The following is an 18,349-nucleotide window of genomic DNA, read 5'->3' as shown; positions in this document are numbered from 1 at the left end:
ATTGTCATGGTTCTTGGTCAAGTTTGCTGGGTGACACCGGCGATCATCATGGAGCTGACATGAGGTGGTGCTTGGTCAGGTAAAACTGGATGACTTGGTGATCGTCATGGCGCTTGGTAAAGTTAAGCTTGGTGACACTGACAATCATCATGGCGCTTGGTCAGGTTAAACTGGATGACATTGGTGATCGTCATGGCGCCTGCTCAAGTTAGTCTGTATAACCTTGATGATTGCCATGGTGCTTGGTCAAGTTAGGCTTGGTGACATTGGTGTTTGTCAAGGTGCTTGGTCAAGTTAGACTTGGTGACACTGGCGATCGTCATGGCGCTTGGTCAAGTTAAGCTTGGTGACACTAGCGATCGTAATGGCACTTGGTCAGGTAAAACTGGATGACATTGGTGATCGTCACGGCACTTTGCCAAGTTAGTCTGGGTGACGCTGACGATCGTCATGGCGCTTGGTCAAGTTATGTCTGGGTGACCTTGATTGTTGTCATGGTGCTTGGCCAAGTTAGGCTTGGTGACACTGGCGATCGTCATGGTGCTTGGTCAGGTAAAACTGGATGACACTGGGGATCGTCACGTCACTTTGCCAAGTTATGCTGGGTGACACTGGCGATCGTCATGGTGCTTGGTCAGGTAAAACTGGATGACACTGGCGATCGTCACGTCACTTTGCCAAGTTAGGCTGGGTGACACTGGTGTTTGTCAAGGTGCTTGGTCAAGTTAGACTTGGTGACACTGGCGATCGTCATGGCGCTTGGTCAAGTTAAGCTTGGTGACACTAGCGATCGTAATGGCACTTGGTCAGGTAAAACTGGATGACATTGGTGATCGTCACGGCACTTTGCCAAGTTAGTCTGGGTGACGCTGACGATCGTCATGGCGCTTGGTCAAGTTATGTCTGGGTGACCTTGATTGTTGTCATGGTGCTTGGCCAAGTTAGGCTTGGTGACACTGGCGATCGTCATGGTGCTTGGTCAGGTAAAACTGGATGACACTGGGGATCGTCACGTCACTTTGCCAAGTTATGCTGGGTGACACTGGCGATCGTCATGGTGCTTGGTCAGGTAAAACTGGATGACACTGGCGATCGTCACGTCACTTTGCCAAGTTATGCTGGGTGACACTGGCGATCGTCATGGTGCTTGGTCAGGTAAAACTGGATGACATTGGTGATCATCACGGCACTTTGCCAAGTTATGCTGGGTGACACTGACGATCGTCATGGCGCTTGGTCAAGTTAGGCTGAGGGTACTGGCGATCATCATGACGCTTGGTCAAGTTATGCCTGGGTGACACTGGTGATTGTCATGGCGCTTGGTCAAGTTAGACTGGGTGAAATTTTTGTAATCGCCATGGTGCGTGGTCAAGTTAGGCTGTATGACATTGGTGATGGTCATGGCGCTTGGTCAAGTTAGACTGGGTGACACTGGCGATGGTCATGGCGCTTGGTCAAGTTAGTCTGGGTGACATCGGTGATTGTCATGGTTCTTGGTCAAGTAAGGCTGGGTGACACTGGCGATCGTCATGGCACTTGATCAGGTTAGGCTGTATAACATCGGTGATTGTCATAGTGCTCGGTCAAATTAGGTTGGGTGACATTGGTGATTCCTTGTAGATGATCTGACTGGAGACGACAGGGCATCAACTTTTGTCTTGTAGGGATGGTCGTATTGCATGGCGGTGCATCTGTTGTGTGAGAGTTGGGATGTGACTGGATATGGAGCGGTTGACGCCGTGCTGTAACCTTGTGTCAATGCTCTCCCTGCGATTAACAAGACACGACGTGGTAAACTGATGCAGCCGATTGTACACTAAACATGTAAGGGACATTCACTTTTCTTCCATGACAATAACTTAATTACAGACATTTAAGTAATATCATTGTTTGCTTAGAATGTTTGCTAGGTAACCATTAATGGCCAGACGCGTCAATCATTTTCTTGACTATAGACTATTGACTGTATACAATCAACCAGTCTTTCTCATTTTGTCGAAAATAAATGACATAAATTCGTGGAATTGTCGCAAACTGTGCATTATTTGTTCTTATAGCACAAAATAAAATGTTTTTTTTAATCAATTTTAAAGAACATGTATGCGCACATCTCGTCTATTGAAACCTTGGACGTTGGTCATAGGTACTCTGTATATCGTGTTTAACAATGCCGAAATGAGGCTGCAGCACAAACTCTCATCTGCGATGTCAGCTACATCCTGTCATATGGCTGGTTAAAGAGATCGTTGTACGTACATGCTATGGTGAAGTATAGCGCCAGAACAGAGAGAATAAAGTTCTATGCAATGGTTTTTGTATATTAGTATGAATCACTGGTAAGATTGTGTGTGACTGCAGATCACAAGTTTTCAGTACCCACAACCTATAACATATATATGTACATGTATATGCCGGAGCCTGCATGAAAATGACAACATTGTCGAAGGAAACAGTTCCGGTGGGTTTTTGTCTAATTCATCAACAGATCTATTAGTTCATATCACATCCCATATAAACATGTCAAAATGGACTGGCTTTCTGGTTTTCAACTCAGCCAGGTCCTAATGTAATAAAGTGATGGCCGTGTGCATGGGCGCCGGCGGCCGAATCCTTTTGTACTACTGGTTGCTTATGCTGTTTGACTGACATTTTTTGTGTCAAACAGGAGTTTGATCTTTGTGCCTGACTGTCATCCAATATGTCGCCTGCAGTCAGAAATGTCCAGTGTTTCAGATCGCTGTACAGATAGGGCGGGTGACACTGACCAGCATGAGTGCTGCAGCCCGTGTTGCCCGTGCCGCCTGAATGACGTTTAACTGGAAGGGTCGGAGGTGTGTAGGAAGGAGAGTGTTTGTCAGGGGTTAATTGCCGCTGTCTGGGGCTCTGCCTGCCGTGTGAGCTCCTTAACCCAGCAGCCACCTCAATCAGGAGGCTTCGCACACAGCAGGGATAACAAGGCCACTCATCTACCGTGAGGGAAATGCATGTGTGCACCTCTGTTTCGTGTTGACTCAAAACCTCTTGCACATCAAAGATGCAAATGAGTGTTTTCCCATCAACAACGAACACGATTAGAATAACTTGGACGTATAGTGCTTCATGTAAATAACATATGCCGATGCTTCCCTTGGGATATGTGCAGAAAAAGGTCATGGTTTACTTAGATTCTAGAGCCTGTATAGATGCTATTTACTTTGCTGACAACAAAGACAACTTTATAGAGTGCGTTATGACAAGCCAGTAATTATCTGTTTATCAGATGCCTCCCGCTGATATTTATGCAGCCAATTTGCAGTAGCGCCATATTAAATGACTCGTCCTGCTGAATTTAGATCTTATCGGGAACTTTGACCATTAATTGTGTCATGCTTTAGTGTTATGCTCTGCAATGCTCATATATGAGGGCTTTGGATGTGAACAGATCACTCAAAATATTCATATCAAACTTATCCCAGACAAACTATTGTTATTTAGTGTTGTTCAAATTAAGTGTAAGGTTCGCATGAGTGAAGTGTGCAAACCTATTTAGTCGTTTTCAATACTCTGAATGCATTTTAATAAATTCAATACGATTCAGTGGGGGTTCTAATAGAAAATGCCAGGATTCGATATTGCGCTTCATATTGGGGAAGGAATAAATCCTACAGCTGTATATACCGGGGGTGGGGGGTGGGGGGTGGGGGTGGATCATCAGACAAGCAGTGGATGCGGTTTATACAAATGTCCCGCAACGATAATGTGTTCAGGTCTTGTTTATACCGTATAGTTGTGCTTGTGTAGGCATCGAGTTATAGAACAGCTCATGCTGGCTTCCTCTACGGTATGTGGGAAGTTCTTCAAGAAGCCTGCAGATTATAGTGGGTTTCCCCCGGGTTCTGCCCGGTCCCCTCCCACCATAATGATGGCCGCCGTCGTGTAAGTGAAATATTCTCTAGAGCGGCGTAAAACACCAATCAAATAAATTAATAAATCTAGTTATAGAATTGGTCAGAGAAGATGGTTAGTATTAGGGACAGGGCTTTTCATTTTGCTTGATTTCTTCACTACATATTCATTTGTTTATTTTAAGCAGATATTGATTTTTGCATAGAGTAATAGTTTTCAGTAAATGTGATACAAAATTTAATGCTATGATAAACACGGGCTTGTGTACCATGGCAACTCGATAATGTCAGCATTATGGCGCTCCTGTCGCGTTGTGATATCAGAATCGTAAATTTTACGATCAATTATATGTTCTGGACACATTCATGTTCATATGTGAATTACATTCCGTACGATTTTCTGCGTGCATGTATACATATGTGAAATATTATTTAGATTCTTGATTACTCTTCCGGGTGTTCTTCACAAAATACACCTGGTCCCTGACATCTGAATGACTATTATTATAACCACATCTTAAAAGACAACCAGTGAGTTTCAGTGGCGTGTATCTGAAAAAAAAGAGTAAAGTCAATTTCATTAAATTACTTTTTAAAACTGTATTCTATAGTTTTCCCTCTCCGGAGTTTTATTCACATTCATTCCAATAACGTTTTCATACGTCCACAAACGACGTCAAAACAAAAATGCAGTGATGGAAATTGTGGGCTTTCTTCGAATGTAGTTGACTTATCATATATTTTGCGAGAGTGTTTTTATTATAATATCGCAACCAGATAAATTGTTAAAGATGATTATTTTTTTGTGGTTTTCGAAGGCCTATATTACCATGGTAAAGTTGTCACGTTTACTAGTAGGACTATAAGTTCAAGACCTACATTTTTCACCTGTTTAAATCACATTTTAACAACTTCTATTAAATTTGTTTTTTCTCGGAGAAATAATTATTCGTGACATTGATTTACAAAGCAATCGTAGTGTAGCGGGATTTAAGGAAGTAGGATTTAAAAAATAAATTTAACATAGGGAAGTTTCATATATTCATGTTTTAATGAATTTTCACGGAAGTTTACGTAAGATCGTTGTCTATACTATTTAATTTACACAGTCAATATTTACCAGTATGGCGTTTATTTATTCTCGTAGGAAGTTTTAAACTTACGTTTATCTGTTTCATGGGCGAGTGATGTTGTTGTATCGGCGTTCCCACATATTTGGAATAATTATTTTTCAGCAATGCAGTGATGATAATGTAGAAATTACGAAATTCTATGTCATTGTCTTATCTGGAAAATCTTTACCTTCTATTTTCGTTCTTATTTCACACAGAAAATATGACCTTTATTGTCCTCAGTTCAACCTCGAAAGCAGAAGTTTGTGTTGCCGCCAATTTTGTACATTTATGGTAATTAGGGTGTCCATAGAACCCGCACTTACAGGCTTTTAGAAATCGGACCAGGATTTTCCCACCACAGTTTGAAAAGGAATTTATCATTTAATACCCTTGTGTGGAAATTGGTTATACTTTTTGAGTAATATGGATAAAAATATGGACTTTTCAGACATTGGCTGAATAGCCATTATTGTGGAGTTCTTGGTTGCGATCGTGATGACGTCATCCTGTCATCTGTGTTTACAAACTGTCAAAAAATTGCTCTTCTGACCAATCAGAGTCTCGTGATTTGGTTCATTGCTCCGCCCACACCATGTGGAAATCTATAAATACGCTGATTTTTCCACGTCTGCAGATGACCTTGGAATCTGCAGAGAATTGACACCGGATTGTTGGTAAGCATTCTCAGTGAGGAGGTATTTTATTAAGAGTGGGAAAGTTCTTGTACCGTGAATTGGGAAACAGTCCCAGTATCGGGAATAGTGATTTGTGATCCAGTTTAAGAATTCAGAGACAGTTGACATTTGGTGGGAACCTTTCCCAGGAAGCCGGGAATGCGGTGTCAAAAATCTGAGAATTTTCCCAGTCCCAAAATTCTGGGACTCTTCAGTCTCACGATACCTGAGAATCCAGGTCCAGTCTCAGACAAGTGGAACTTGTCTGAGATATCAAAAGTGAACCACAGAGATTATATACCAGAATAAATCACCTGAACTTTGTACTATCATTTGAGACGAGTCTCATGATACTTTTCCCAGTCCCAAAATTCTGGGACTATCCATCTTATGAAATCCTATCCAAATAGCGGCGTCTCCGAGTTCAGGGAAGAGAATCCTGTTTGGTTTATTCATTTAACAAGCTCGTTAAATTTCAAACAGGATTAAACTGATTGAATGGTGTCGCACTCATAGGTACCTGCATGCTTGAGAAGACACCATAAGAAACGACAGCACATAAGACAAATACAAGAAATGCTAAAATGAGCTTATACCTTATACAAATGCTATGTCCAACAGGAATATCTGGGAATATTTTCTCAAAACGATTTTCTACTTGTGTCATACCTAAGTAAGAATAATTTTATAACTGTTCTAAGGCATTTCTGTAACAACAAGACTTCTTCAAAGTCGCAAACTATGAACTGAATTCCTTAACTTTTGATATGACTTTATCTAACTTCATGACTGTGACATGCATGAGCTTGTCCTAAAACAGTCATCATTTATTCATAATCTCGAGTGAACTTGAAACTCGTGTCGCCAAAACGGCCTCATTCTGTAAAGAAAGCGTTTCTGGGTGTAAGTCTCTCTGTGGACACAAGTCGTATTAATTCGTCGTAACTTTGTTAACCTTGTCCCACTTGGACACCATCAATGTCACCAAGATTCACTAGAACGTTTAACCACATTAATATGTTGGGACAGTCACCTACATTATTATTTTGGGTCATTCAATCATTCAACTGCATTTATATACTCGGACATTCAATTACCGCATGAATGTATTGAGGCATACAACTACATCCATATATTGAGATATCCAGTTACCACACTCATGTACTGGGATATTCACCTACATGTATGCACTGAGACATTCAATTACCACATTCATATGGTAGTCCCATACATACATAGTCACATTACAGGCCCAGGAAGGAGTATTGGAGTTAAATGATGTCTGTTTAGAACTTCGGATTGATTTGCTTAAATCATTACAGTAAAAACTCTTTTTCTTCCGTAACTAATAATTGCGTCTATATTTTCAGCTGGTTGGTCCGCAGTTTGTCAAGTCTATTAAGTCTGAACTGGAGGACGTATGGACGTCGGAGACGGAGAGAGCTTGGTACAAGCTGTTTGACTACATTGCTTACTTCATGAAAAAAGGAATGGAATCGGTGGTCACGTGATCACAGTGAACCAATGAACTACACACTTGTCACGTGTGACCTGCCTGATATCATATGAGAAGTCTGCCGTTAACGGTATTTCAGTTTTCCCAGATCAGGAAATGATAGAATAGCCAAGTATTTAATTGCTGACATAGGAATCAGTGAAGGCCTTTGGTGGCCTAGGTTGTTCGTGGTAACTACAACTACCTTTCCCTCACAGGACGAAATGCCGTCAGATTTTTTTTGAAACGGCCAGCCTTAAACGTAAACAGCACCGTAGGCCAAGATTTGTCTTAATATTCATATATGACAAATTCATAAAATCCGTGTTTGGACATCTCAGCGTAAACTGCTTAAACTGCTATAAACAACCGAAATCCAGCATCCGCTAACGCCAACCTTGTGCGGAACATTTTATTGCTGGAATCAGGAGGGCTGCTGGAAATGGCAGGGACGTCTTAGAAGAAAAAGGCAGTGGAATGGACCCACAATAAGGAGTAATGCGTTTGTGAGGGCCTATCGTTAAATCAAAGCTAAAGGCGAGATCACACATAACGACAGAAAGGAAATAAATAGAGCTTCAAAGGCTGCTATACATTATATATATTTCTGAACTATAGCAACTGTCCATTGGCAGTGCAGATTTGCTTTCATTTGATATGCACGTTTAGCCTATTTATGGGAATTTGTCCACTTGTAAAACTCTAAAAATGTGCCTTAATTAGTAACGCACATCCTGTATATGATCATGACGAATGAAAAGCCTCGACGTTATCAAATGAATGATATGTTATAGTTGTGACCTTTCGGACGGTCTGTTCATCTTTCACATTACTGTGGGAAGAGCAGTATAGCTGACATGCTTGCGATGTAAAATAAATCATCAGAAGTTTAGATAAGTGTCAGTTATTGTGTATAAGGCTATATGTACCAGAATTACGACGCCCAAATACGTCCAGTAATTCAACAGATTCGACCTATACTTCAGGGGGACAAGACTATTTCATATCCGGGCAGTTGTACGTGGATTATAAAACATAAACTACGCTGTTCTCGCCATCACTTATACTGTTTGCTGTATACATATCCTAAGAATAAATTCTCGGTAAATGACTTATTATCTATCAAAATCAATACTTTTTTGCCAGGTTTCGATGTACTGATACATTAACCAATACCAAGTGTGAGACACACATACGCAAGGAAAAATTCGTTTCACTAGGGATCTTCTCGAGATTTAATCTTGTCACTCCATGGAAACACTCTCCACGTGACACATGAACGATTCACCGTCAGTTCCGGAAGGTTGACAAGGCATATAGAAGACATGAGAACTTCATCTGTATGCAAAGTAGGTAAATATAAGACAATGAAACAATATAAAATGACATTTACTTTTTCATATCGAATGACATGTCTGTACATCCCACACATTTTTAACAAATAAAACTTTTATCCAATCCATAATTTGCCATTTGAACATCATAAAAGAGGGATACCGTCAATGAATATGTACCTCAGAACATGTTATAATGTATAACAATTTTCCTACTTCAAACTTCACCATAACCGTTTCAAACATTACTTTTAGACCCAGCATATATATATTATTTAAAAGGCTGTAGTGACATTTAACAATTAATTCTAATGACGTAAAAATCTAACTACTAGCTTTCATTTATCCGCATTAATTAGAAATATATATCCATGCTTCAGACGGGAAATGCGTAGATACCTCCCGCTTCCAGCGTTGATGAGAAATTGGTGACAAGAAGTGTATATACGTATGTCACACGACATGGGAAAGTCAATAACTTGCTAACGTTACAGGGCACTCTGGTTTCCTACACCAATGAAACTCTCCACCACTGTGTAAATAACAAAATCTTCAGTATGCCGTTAACACAATGGAATCAAATAATTAAATGACTTACCTAGATATGACAATTAGTTTGGTATTTCTGAGGGCTGCACAAACAGCAATCTTCACGGATCATCCTGTAAAACAGGTCCTGTTTTAAAGAATTTAGGTGCACTTCAGCTTTTAGCCATATTTTTCTTTGGTGGTGGATCATTCCCCGGTGTTTCCAGAGAGTGGCCATGTTGCTTTCCGATAGGTTATCACTTTCATAAATTTTGTTGTTAAACGTAACTTCCGAAATGTGCCGAGTCACCTGAAGAAAGAAAAGTTGTACTAATGAAGATCCTTGCGATTGTGAATTTGTTTCTAAGAGCACCTAACTAATTCAAAATATTAGAACAAATAAATGGTGATGATTTGAAAAAATCTGCATCGTTTCCACGAGTATGTATAATAACAAGGTCGGCAAGTTTGTCCAGAAGACTTTCCAACCGTTTCGAATGCCTAAGTGTCCCAACTCGAGCACATCCAATGCCATAAAAACTGACTCTCTTGATCTGTCCGAAAGTCCAATCTTGATTATGGGCAAAATTTCGAAAGATACTACATCCCCCATGCAGTCTATGAATATGACGGCTGTCTATCACCAGTACTTTAATCATGTCCTTATAAAGAAAAGACAACATAAGTTGAATGGACATGGCATGCATTCGTGCAATTATGGACATGAATTAAGGCTGATAGTAATAAATGAAAGTAACATCTATTATCTGGGTCCTAGGTATTCAACATGTTGGTTACAGTCACAAAAATGTAAAATCCTAGCCGATCATGAATGTTGTCCAAAGTTTTGCGGAGAAATTGGGGTTCGATACAAACGATTTATTCATACCATAATTATATGTAAATCTCACTAGATTCCTAGTTTCCGTCACCATGCACCCCAATGCTATTTTATCCCCTGTATCGGAATTCATTATTTTGTTTTTTGCCAGAAACTGTTATTAGTGGTGAGGTTATCATAAAAAAGGCGAAATAATGAAATAATAACCGCCCGCACAATTTTCCAAAATATTCTGAAGGGAAACAAGAAATCAAGCGTTTACTGGCCTTACATCAGGTATTAAGTTTTGGAAATATAGTGTACCGGTAAATTTAAGGATACGATCAAAGAAGACATCGACAAAAATAATACAAAGCCATTCATATACAGATGCAGTTGTTAATAGGCAAAAGATTAGTCGATTTGTGAGACTCATTTCACTTAGATTTCGTACCTGAAATAAACTCAATCCGAACTCTTAGCGTGATTTTCCCGCGATGACCAACATTTCCTAAAGTTACCAAATGCTGTAAAGGTAAGTCCTCCATCAACGTCTGAACTTGTAAACAGTGGCTCCTATAGTGGCGGACAATGTGACGTCACATGTACAAGACAGCTACGCATCAAAACGGTTACAATGTTACAGCCTTTCCAAGATGAGTGTGCCGGCCAGATAGACCGAGTTTGAAAAACCAAAAGGGACAAACCATTGCACATATCGACAGAACAGTGGCATTGTTCCATTTTACTTAGATTCTTTCAAAATTTCATCTATATTTTTCATAAACTACTGATGGGAGCAAAGCCCTCTAGGCTCTATAGGGCATATAGTTATTTAACTCTATACACACTTCTCGCACACTTCTTCCTCCACGCTCTTTGGTGTCGCTTTATGTGCAACCATTCTTCTAACCATGTTTCTGGAGATGGCGTTAGGTTGATTTAGGAAACTAGAATTAAGAATGCACCGGATAGCTTATACACTACCCTAAATCCATACAACATTTAAAATTTCATAACGAAAGTCAGAGTAAAGTTATTTTGCCATATTTGAGCACACCTGACATGTTATGCAACAGAACCTTTAAGCTATACAGCATGGGGCTTGAAAAAAGGTTCAACTCTTCTTGTACAGGTCAAAAATATGTTAGTTAGTAACTTGCTGAGAAACTATAGAATATTGTACTCCGAAAATCTTAAAGCTGAATGCTTTGTTTCCTTAGAAAAAAACTGAAATATTCAACATATTAGCAATTACCACAACAAATATAAATTGTGTTAGAACAGAAATAAAAGCTATGTTTAAACATTTATAATATCACATATATGCGATACAGATGTTTCCTTGGCTTGTGTGCCGGAAGTAGCTAATCCTTGTTCCGAGATTGAGATACTACATCTAGTAAATGAGCTATTTATTGCTTCTAGTTATGCTTATATGAAATGTATCATAGGCCTACGTAAAGATACTGTAATAATGCTTTAAAACAAACCAGAATGGTGGAAGGATATACCAAACTGATCTACTGAAATCCATTGGAATATTTTCTATAAGGATCTTGTGTTTTATAGAATCCAATTTAAACTGGAAAGCAAATACGGAGTAAACAGCTTCACTCATTTAGGGGCTGAAAAAATAACACAGAATCATACAATGTAAAATTACAGCTGTTTATAAGCAATTGGTTAGTCGATTTGTGAGACTCATTCACTTAGATTTCGTTCCTAAGGCCTAACTCGATCCGTCAACAAAAGAACTCTGACATTGATTTTCACGGGATGATCGTTAATGTTAATAAATGTTGAAACAGTCAATACAAATCAAAGTGGTAAACTTCACCTTGTGTGCATACTTCCATACTCCATCAACGTCTTCACTTGTAAACAATGGTTCCTATAGTAAAGAACAATGTGATGACGACGTGGGCCTACTTGTGACGCCACACACAAAGCGTCACATACAGAAGACTGCCCATCCAAACAGTCACATTGTTACAGCCTTTCCAAGATGACTGTACTTTAGCCAATGACTTTTTGTTTTAACTGCCGGTACCTGGTATAGGCCTATGTTCCTTTAAAAGGCTACGTAAAGGTGTCTTGTCTGATCGACAGAAATTTTTGAATCCAACTCCCCTGTCTTAATCTGGTTGAGTATATATAGCAATGTATATCATACATGAAATGCATAGTAGGCGCACATATCAGGTGTGAAACAGATAACAGCATGATTAAAATCATGTTGATTACGAGCTACAATGTATAACTGCCATTAAAAAGCAGAGGTAATATGAATCATTTAGGATACTAATTTGGTCAGACAGAAAAACCATAACTAAAAAGAGTACCATATAACTAGGATAGAAAACATAAATGTGCGGGTCAGGTTCAGGATTTAAATAAATCTTATTAAGTGAAATTTATTAAAAAACATTATTTCACAAAAAAAATTGTTTTTCTCTTTTTTAACCCCTGATTAATTTGGACAGGAAATTATTTTTTCATAGGAAAATACTTTCACTGTGCACTGCTGAATTTCAATGTTTTAAAAATAGTTTTACCGCGATGTAAATTAATTTCACTGCAGTGAAATAATTTTTTCGTGTGTTCGCTTTAGTAAGGTCAAGTAACCGTTTTCCGACGCTGAAATTACATCCTGACCAACCTGTATTCCGGTGCGAGTGTGTCTATCAGTACCGGTACATGAAAAATAGCGAAATGAGAAAAGTGGTCACTCTCTATCGCAACACTGGTACAAGGGAAGTAACTCTATGACAGACTGCACAACAACAACCTCGAGTGTTTGGGGACTGTGTCTTATTACCGACAAGATTGTAAGTTTTTAGCCTTCGTTAAGGTCAGTGGAAAATGAAAACCGTGTATTTAATGTCACAGAGAGGATTGTTCAGTTGTGCAATTACCTAAGATTATGCTTGCACTCAAGTTAGTGTCAGTGTCGACAGTCCCATGAACGGGGTTTGACAAAGGTCACGAAATTTGATCACTTTATGGATATTGTTTTTAGTAAAATTTGTTGAATCAGTTTTAACGTCGACGTGGTTGAGCGGCATTTCTTCTCGCGATCTCCTTGTCAACATTGGTGCGATCAGTTTGCAGGGATTGCTCATTGAGTAGTCTAAATAGTTTTGTAAGTTTTATCCTGTGCCTTTCAAATTTGAGGTCTAGGGAGTTAGCAGAGCTACGACTTTTAGAACGTCTGATTCGTAAGCGGAAGGCCCGGGGTTCAATGCTGAGACTGGTGACAGTGTGCTTTACACTGTTGTGGCGCGCCATCGATTCTTAATCATGGTCTTCTGTTTAGGATATTGTAAGCTTTAAATATATTGTGCCAGTTTGCAAAATTTTGGTGGAGCATGACTAACCCACATCCATTCACCTCATGTAGATCATGTCATTAGCACATTAACGTAATGCACAAGAAGAATTTCGAAGCATCAGTTGTATTCGAAAATATTGTCGCTTTGTGTCCTTTTTTTAACAACACTATAATAAAGTCCATTATTTATATTAACCGGATGTGAAATAGCCCAGAGGGCCTCTGTGGCTCAGTTGGTTAGCGTGCTAGCGCAGCACAATGACCCAGGAGTCTCTCACCAATGCAGTCGCTGTGAGTTCAAGTCCAGCTCATGCTTGCTTCCTCTCCGGCTGTACGTGGGAAGGTCTGTCAGCAACCTGCAGATGGTCGTGGGTTCCCCCGGGCTCTGCCCGGTTTCCACCCACCATAATACTGGTCGCCGTTGTATAAGTGAAATATTCTTGAGTACGGCGTAAAACACCAATCAAATAAATACATAAAAAAATAAAGAAATAGCCCAACACTGGGTTCGGCTATTCTGCGACACCGAATGGCGGCTGGAGGCTGTGACTAATCCTCTACCACATGATATGTACTATTCCCCAAAAGGCTGTGAAAGTAGCTGAAGTAGTCTTAATGTGGTTAAGAAGTGTGTAAATGTAGGCACATTGAATATAAAGATTGTTTCCAAAAAGAGAGACATTACAAATTGCAACTTCTTATAAATTACAGATCTGTCTTATATGTGTTACCATAGCATCAAAGTATATGCAAATATTTAACTATAAAGATTGTTTCCAAAAAAGATGGGCATTACATTTTGCAGCTGTCTTATGATAAATTGCAGACAAGTCTGATGTGTCGCCATGGCAACAAAGTATAGACGAAAACAGAGTCAACCTCGCCGCATCATCAGAAAAAATGAGGCAAGTAGCAGCTCGAAACCGTCCATGTCTTATGTGGTGTTAGGTGTACAAGACCCAGTCAGTGAGGAAGTGCCTGTGGCTGAGTCAGAAATCAAGGATAACCATGTCACTCCTGCCACCAAAGAAATGAACCCAGATCAACATCTGTCTCAATCTGCTGTTGGCTTTGGTTCCAAATCATTGTCAGCTTTTTCCCAGGTAACCACAAATTCAGATGTTACCCACAGGAGTTTCCTGGATGCTCAACTTGTCAGTCATCAAGCACTTACAAGCAGTCCATTTTATTATTTTCCACCTGGTATGGAAAGTTTCCAAGTTTTGTCACCAAACAGTGTGAATCAGGAGATGTTGCAGGGTGCTGCCCTGTCAAACTTCACCGTCACACAGGAGAGTTTCCCGTGTTTACATTGTGACCAAGTCTTCAACCAGCAAGCCGCCAGAGAAATCCACATTCAGATGCGTCACAATGGCCAGTTTTCAATGGAGAGTAACTGTTCAGGTGGTGGTGAAGAAGGAGAGCTACAGTATGACTGTGTGGAGTGTGGAAAATCCTTTCAGCATAAGTGGAATCTTACTCAGCATATGAGAACACATGTGTCCCAGAGTAAGGCTTTCCCTTGTCCTTATTGTCACAAAGTGTTTTCCCATGACTGTAACCGCAAAATCCACATGAGAGCACACACTGGGGAAAAGCCGTACAAGTGTGAAATTTGTGGTCGCCAGTTTTCCCACAAACACAACATGAGGGTTCACCTGCGGACACACACCCGAGAGAAGCCGTACCAGTGCCCAAACTGCAGCAAGGCCTTCTCCCACGTAAGTGCACTCAAGATTCACGCTCGCGTTCACACTGGGGAAAAGCCGTATACATGCGACATCTGTGGGAAGCCGTTTTCACACAGCAGCACTTTGAATGTCCACAGGCGGCGCCACACAGGCGAAAAACCATTCCAGTGCAACCTGTGCACAAAAACATTTGCCAGAGACTGCATTTTAAAAAATCATTTAAAAACTCATGAATTGTCAGTAAGTGGCTGTGACGACACATGAGTTTGGTTTGTCAGTTTGTGAATGGGCCATCATTAAAAATAGATTTCTCAGAAAAAAGGGCCTTGTGGTAAATTATTTAGTGCACTATTGATGCTTTTTTTTTCTTTTAAATCCATTTCTTTTTCATTTGCCAAAATAAGAAAGTAATTTCTCTATGGACTGGTTGACCCTATTTTTCTAATAGGATTGTGTTACTCCCAACAAAGAATGTTTTAAGAATGGCCCTATCACAGAAAATGTGAACACTAGTTATTGGTGATTTCATTCATAATTATGATCAACATTTTGCTGAATAAGTAGGTCAGAACGGAATGTTATGATAGTTTACCACTTTTGGTATTCTGTTGTATGATAAGCTGAAAAACTAATACCTACTAGTATGTTCTTGAGGGCATTCTGGTGAAGATTAGTCTTGATAAATTGAATAATTAGACATTATAAATCAGTCATTCCTGTGTCAGATTATAACAGGAAGTTTTGTGTTACAACAAGTTTGTACTGTCATAACCATGGAAACTTCAGTTCACAGTAAGTATAATGGTATTTGTTGCTACATGTATTTGTATTTTGATATCAAAAGGAACTAAGAATGCTTACTGGGTTCATTAACCCGATTATGAAAGCTGTTTTATACTGATGTATAATTGTATTTAGTATGTCGTCCTTAGTACTTCATCTGTTACACAAATTACACAGCTTAAATCCTGAAGAGTCGAGTGTATACTCATTCAATCTCAGTCTCACAAGTTTGTCATGAGTTGTGTATGCTTTGCTAGATTTCAAGTCACATTGTACCCTGCCATGCCTTCTGTCTGTATCCATCCATGCATCCACACCCCCCAACCCTTCCAACCCCTCAACTGAAGTGCAGGCATATTTGAGTGTTAATAAATAGACTTGTACATTTCCACAAGGATTCACCACAGTTCTAAAGTTGTTTGTGCAGCATTCCACAGTGTATTAATGCTGACGAATGAATATTGAACAATTTCTAAAAATCACTTGCTGTAATGAGAGTGTGGATTTAATCACTAGTCATGTCTGTATTTATTCTGATTTTATATGTGTTAATTGTATTTTTTGACCTTTTTGGGGTCTAGAGAGAAGCTCCATTGCCTTTTATATAAATATCATCATTCTCAAAAATATTTCTGAGGGATCTGTGTATTAATACCTGTATGAAAGTGACAGGACAAGGCCGAAGTAAATGCTGTGGAAATGTGTTGTTCATATGTCTGATGAGGGCATAAGGCTGGGACATTTTCAAGGAAAATTGTTCAGGTATTTAGCATTGGATGAAGTGATGGTGCTTTTTTTCTTCCTGTTTTCATTAATTATGAAAGACATCAATAAAATCATGAATCATTATAAAGGGATGATGTTAATGACTGATAAATAAGACTCTAGAAAACACAAAGGTTCAAGTTTACATGTACCTGTTTGTTCATGTTTTATTGTGGTAGTAATCAGATATTCATTCATTCATATTTACAGTAATCACTAACATTTTGTCCATACATCTATTTATAGCTTACATTTGTGCACATATATAGAAATGACATATTATTCTGTGTAGGTTTCCTCCCATCTGTATGTAGACTGCCGTGATTTAAGTGAAATATTCTTGAGTATGGCGTAAACTTTAAATCAAATATTAATAAAAGAAATAAATATTATGCTGTATAAGGAATGTGTTGGTCCTGTTTAGGTGCCTGTAGCAGCACTTGTTTAACCTCACATAATGAAATAATATTAAGATTCTATAGTTCTTGAACCTTGTATATACTTAAACTGTGTACACATGTATTCTAACTGAGAACTCTTTACTATGGCCAGTTAAGTTAATGTGTTTTTATGTGTGCATTGTGTACATTTATCCTACGTCAGACAGGAGGGAAATTAAAAAAGGTGGAAACTAAGTGTGTTTGATTTGAACTTGGAATACTTGAAATCAAGGATAAACAGTTAGTTGTGCATGTATCAATTCTTTGCTTATTAAATATGTAGGGATTAAATATTTGATATTGTTTGAAAAAACAAAACAATTGTTCATAAGGCGAAAATGAAAAGAGAGGAAACATACTTGTAAGGATTCATTTTTTTTTTCTCAAATGAGTACATGTAACTGATGGATTGATACATTTGTTTTTGTTTTTGAGTGAAGTCAAACAAGTTGTGATCATTAATTTTTCTCTCTCATTTGAATGTTGTGGTCTTGAGTACTCCAAAGAATTACCAATCCTGTACAGGGTGTGTCTATGCTGCCAGGATTTACAAATCCTGTACAAGGTATATGTATACTACCAAGATTTACAAATCCTGTACAAGGTATATGTATACTACCAAGATTTACAAATCCTGTACAAGGTATATGTATACTGCCAAGATTTACAAATCCTGTACAAGGTATATGTATACTACCAAGATTTACAAATCCTGTACACCTTGTATACTGCCAAGATTTACAAATCCTGTTCAAGGTATATGTATACTACCAAGATTTACAAATCCTGTACAAGGTATGTGTGTACTACCAAGATTTACAAATCCTGTACAAGGTATGTGTATACTGCCAAGATTTACAAATCCTGTACAAGGTATATGTATACTACCAAGATTTACAAATCCTGTACACCTTGTATACTGCCAAGATTTACAAATCCTGTTCAAGGTATATGTATACTACCAAGATTTACAAATCCTGTACAAGGTATGTGTGTACTACCAAGATTTACAAATCCTGTACAAGGTATGTGTATACTGCCAAGATTTACAAATCCTGTACAAGGTATGTGTATACTGCCAAGATTTACAAATCCTGTACAAGGTATATGTATACTACCAAGATTTACAAATCCTGTACAAGGTATATGTATACTACCAAGATTTACAAATCCTGTACAAGGTTTGTGTATACTGCCAATATTTATAAATCCTGTACAAGGTATATGTATACTGCCAAGATTTAAGATCCTACTTGTAGGTCGGATAAATTAGCACACACCTACATGCATGTGTATCGTTAGTAGAGAAATAGCAATGTTTGTTCATTTCTTGTTTACTAGATGAATTAAAAAGTTCTAGTTCCTTTTTCAGAGGCCACTGTCATGAAGTGTTTGTTGTGTTACATGGGCATTAACTGCCATGATGACGGAACCTCCATAGGTGATTACGACAGATGTTAAATGTGTGGGTGTGTGTAATACTAAA

General features: G+C 38.8%; 2 protein-coding genes across 3 annotated transcripts in view; both read left to right on the top strand.

The window, feature by feature from the left end:
- LOC135468532 (neuroglobin-like) overlaps positions 1-8,381 on the top strand; it is a 46,612-nt gene extending 38,231 nt beyond the window's left edge. The window contains exon 3 of one of the 2 annotated variants that reach the window (XM_064746833.1): positions 7,044-8,381. In XM_064746833.1, coding sequence (XP_064602903.1) covers positions 7,044-7,184 — 141 coding nt within the window. In that variant the 3' untranslated portion in view covers positions 7,185-8,381. The remainder of the gene's footprint in view (positions 1-7,043) is intronic. The other variant, XM_064746832.1, reaches the window with a different exon arrangement.
- Positions 8,382-12,634: 4,253 nt separating this feature from the next.
- Positions 12,635-15,975, top strand: LOC135468355 (zinc finger protein ZFP2-like). Its single transcript, XM_064746563.1, has 2 exons — positions 12,635-12,704; positions 14,011-15,975. The coding sequence occupies exon 2, from the start codon at positions 14,030-14,032 to the stop codon at positions 15,137-15,139; it is 1,110 nt and encodes a 369-aa protein (XP_064602633.1). The 5' UTR covers positions 12,635-12,704; positions 14,011-14,029; the 3' UTR covers positions 15,140-15,975.
- The last annotated feature ends 2,374 nt before the right edge of the window (positions 15,976-18,349 follow it).

The sequence above is a fragment of the Liolophura sinensis genome, chromosome 6 (assembly GCF_032854445.1).
Source record: "Liolophura sinensis isolate JHLJ2023 chromosome 6, CUHK_Ljap_v2, whole genome shotgun sequence".
NCBI lineage: Eukaryota > Metazoa > Mollusca > Polyplacophora > Chitonida > Chitonidae > Liolophura > Liolophura sinensis.
This window is presented reverse-complemented; position numbering and strand designations above follow the sequence as displayed.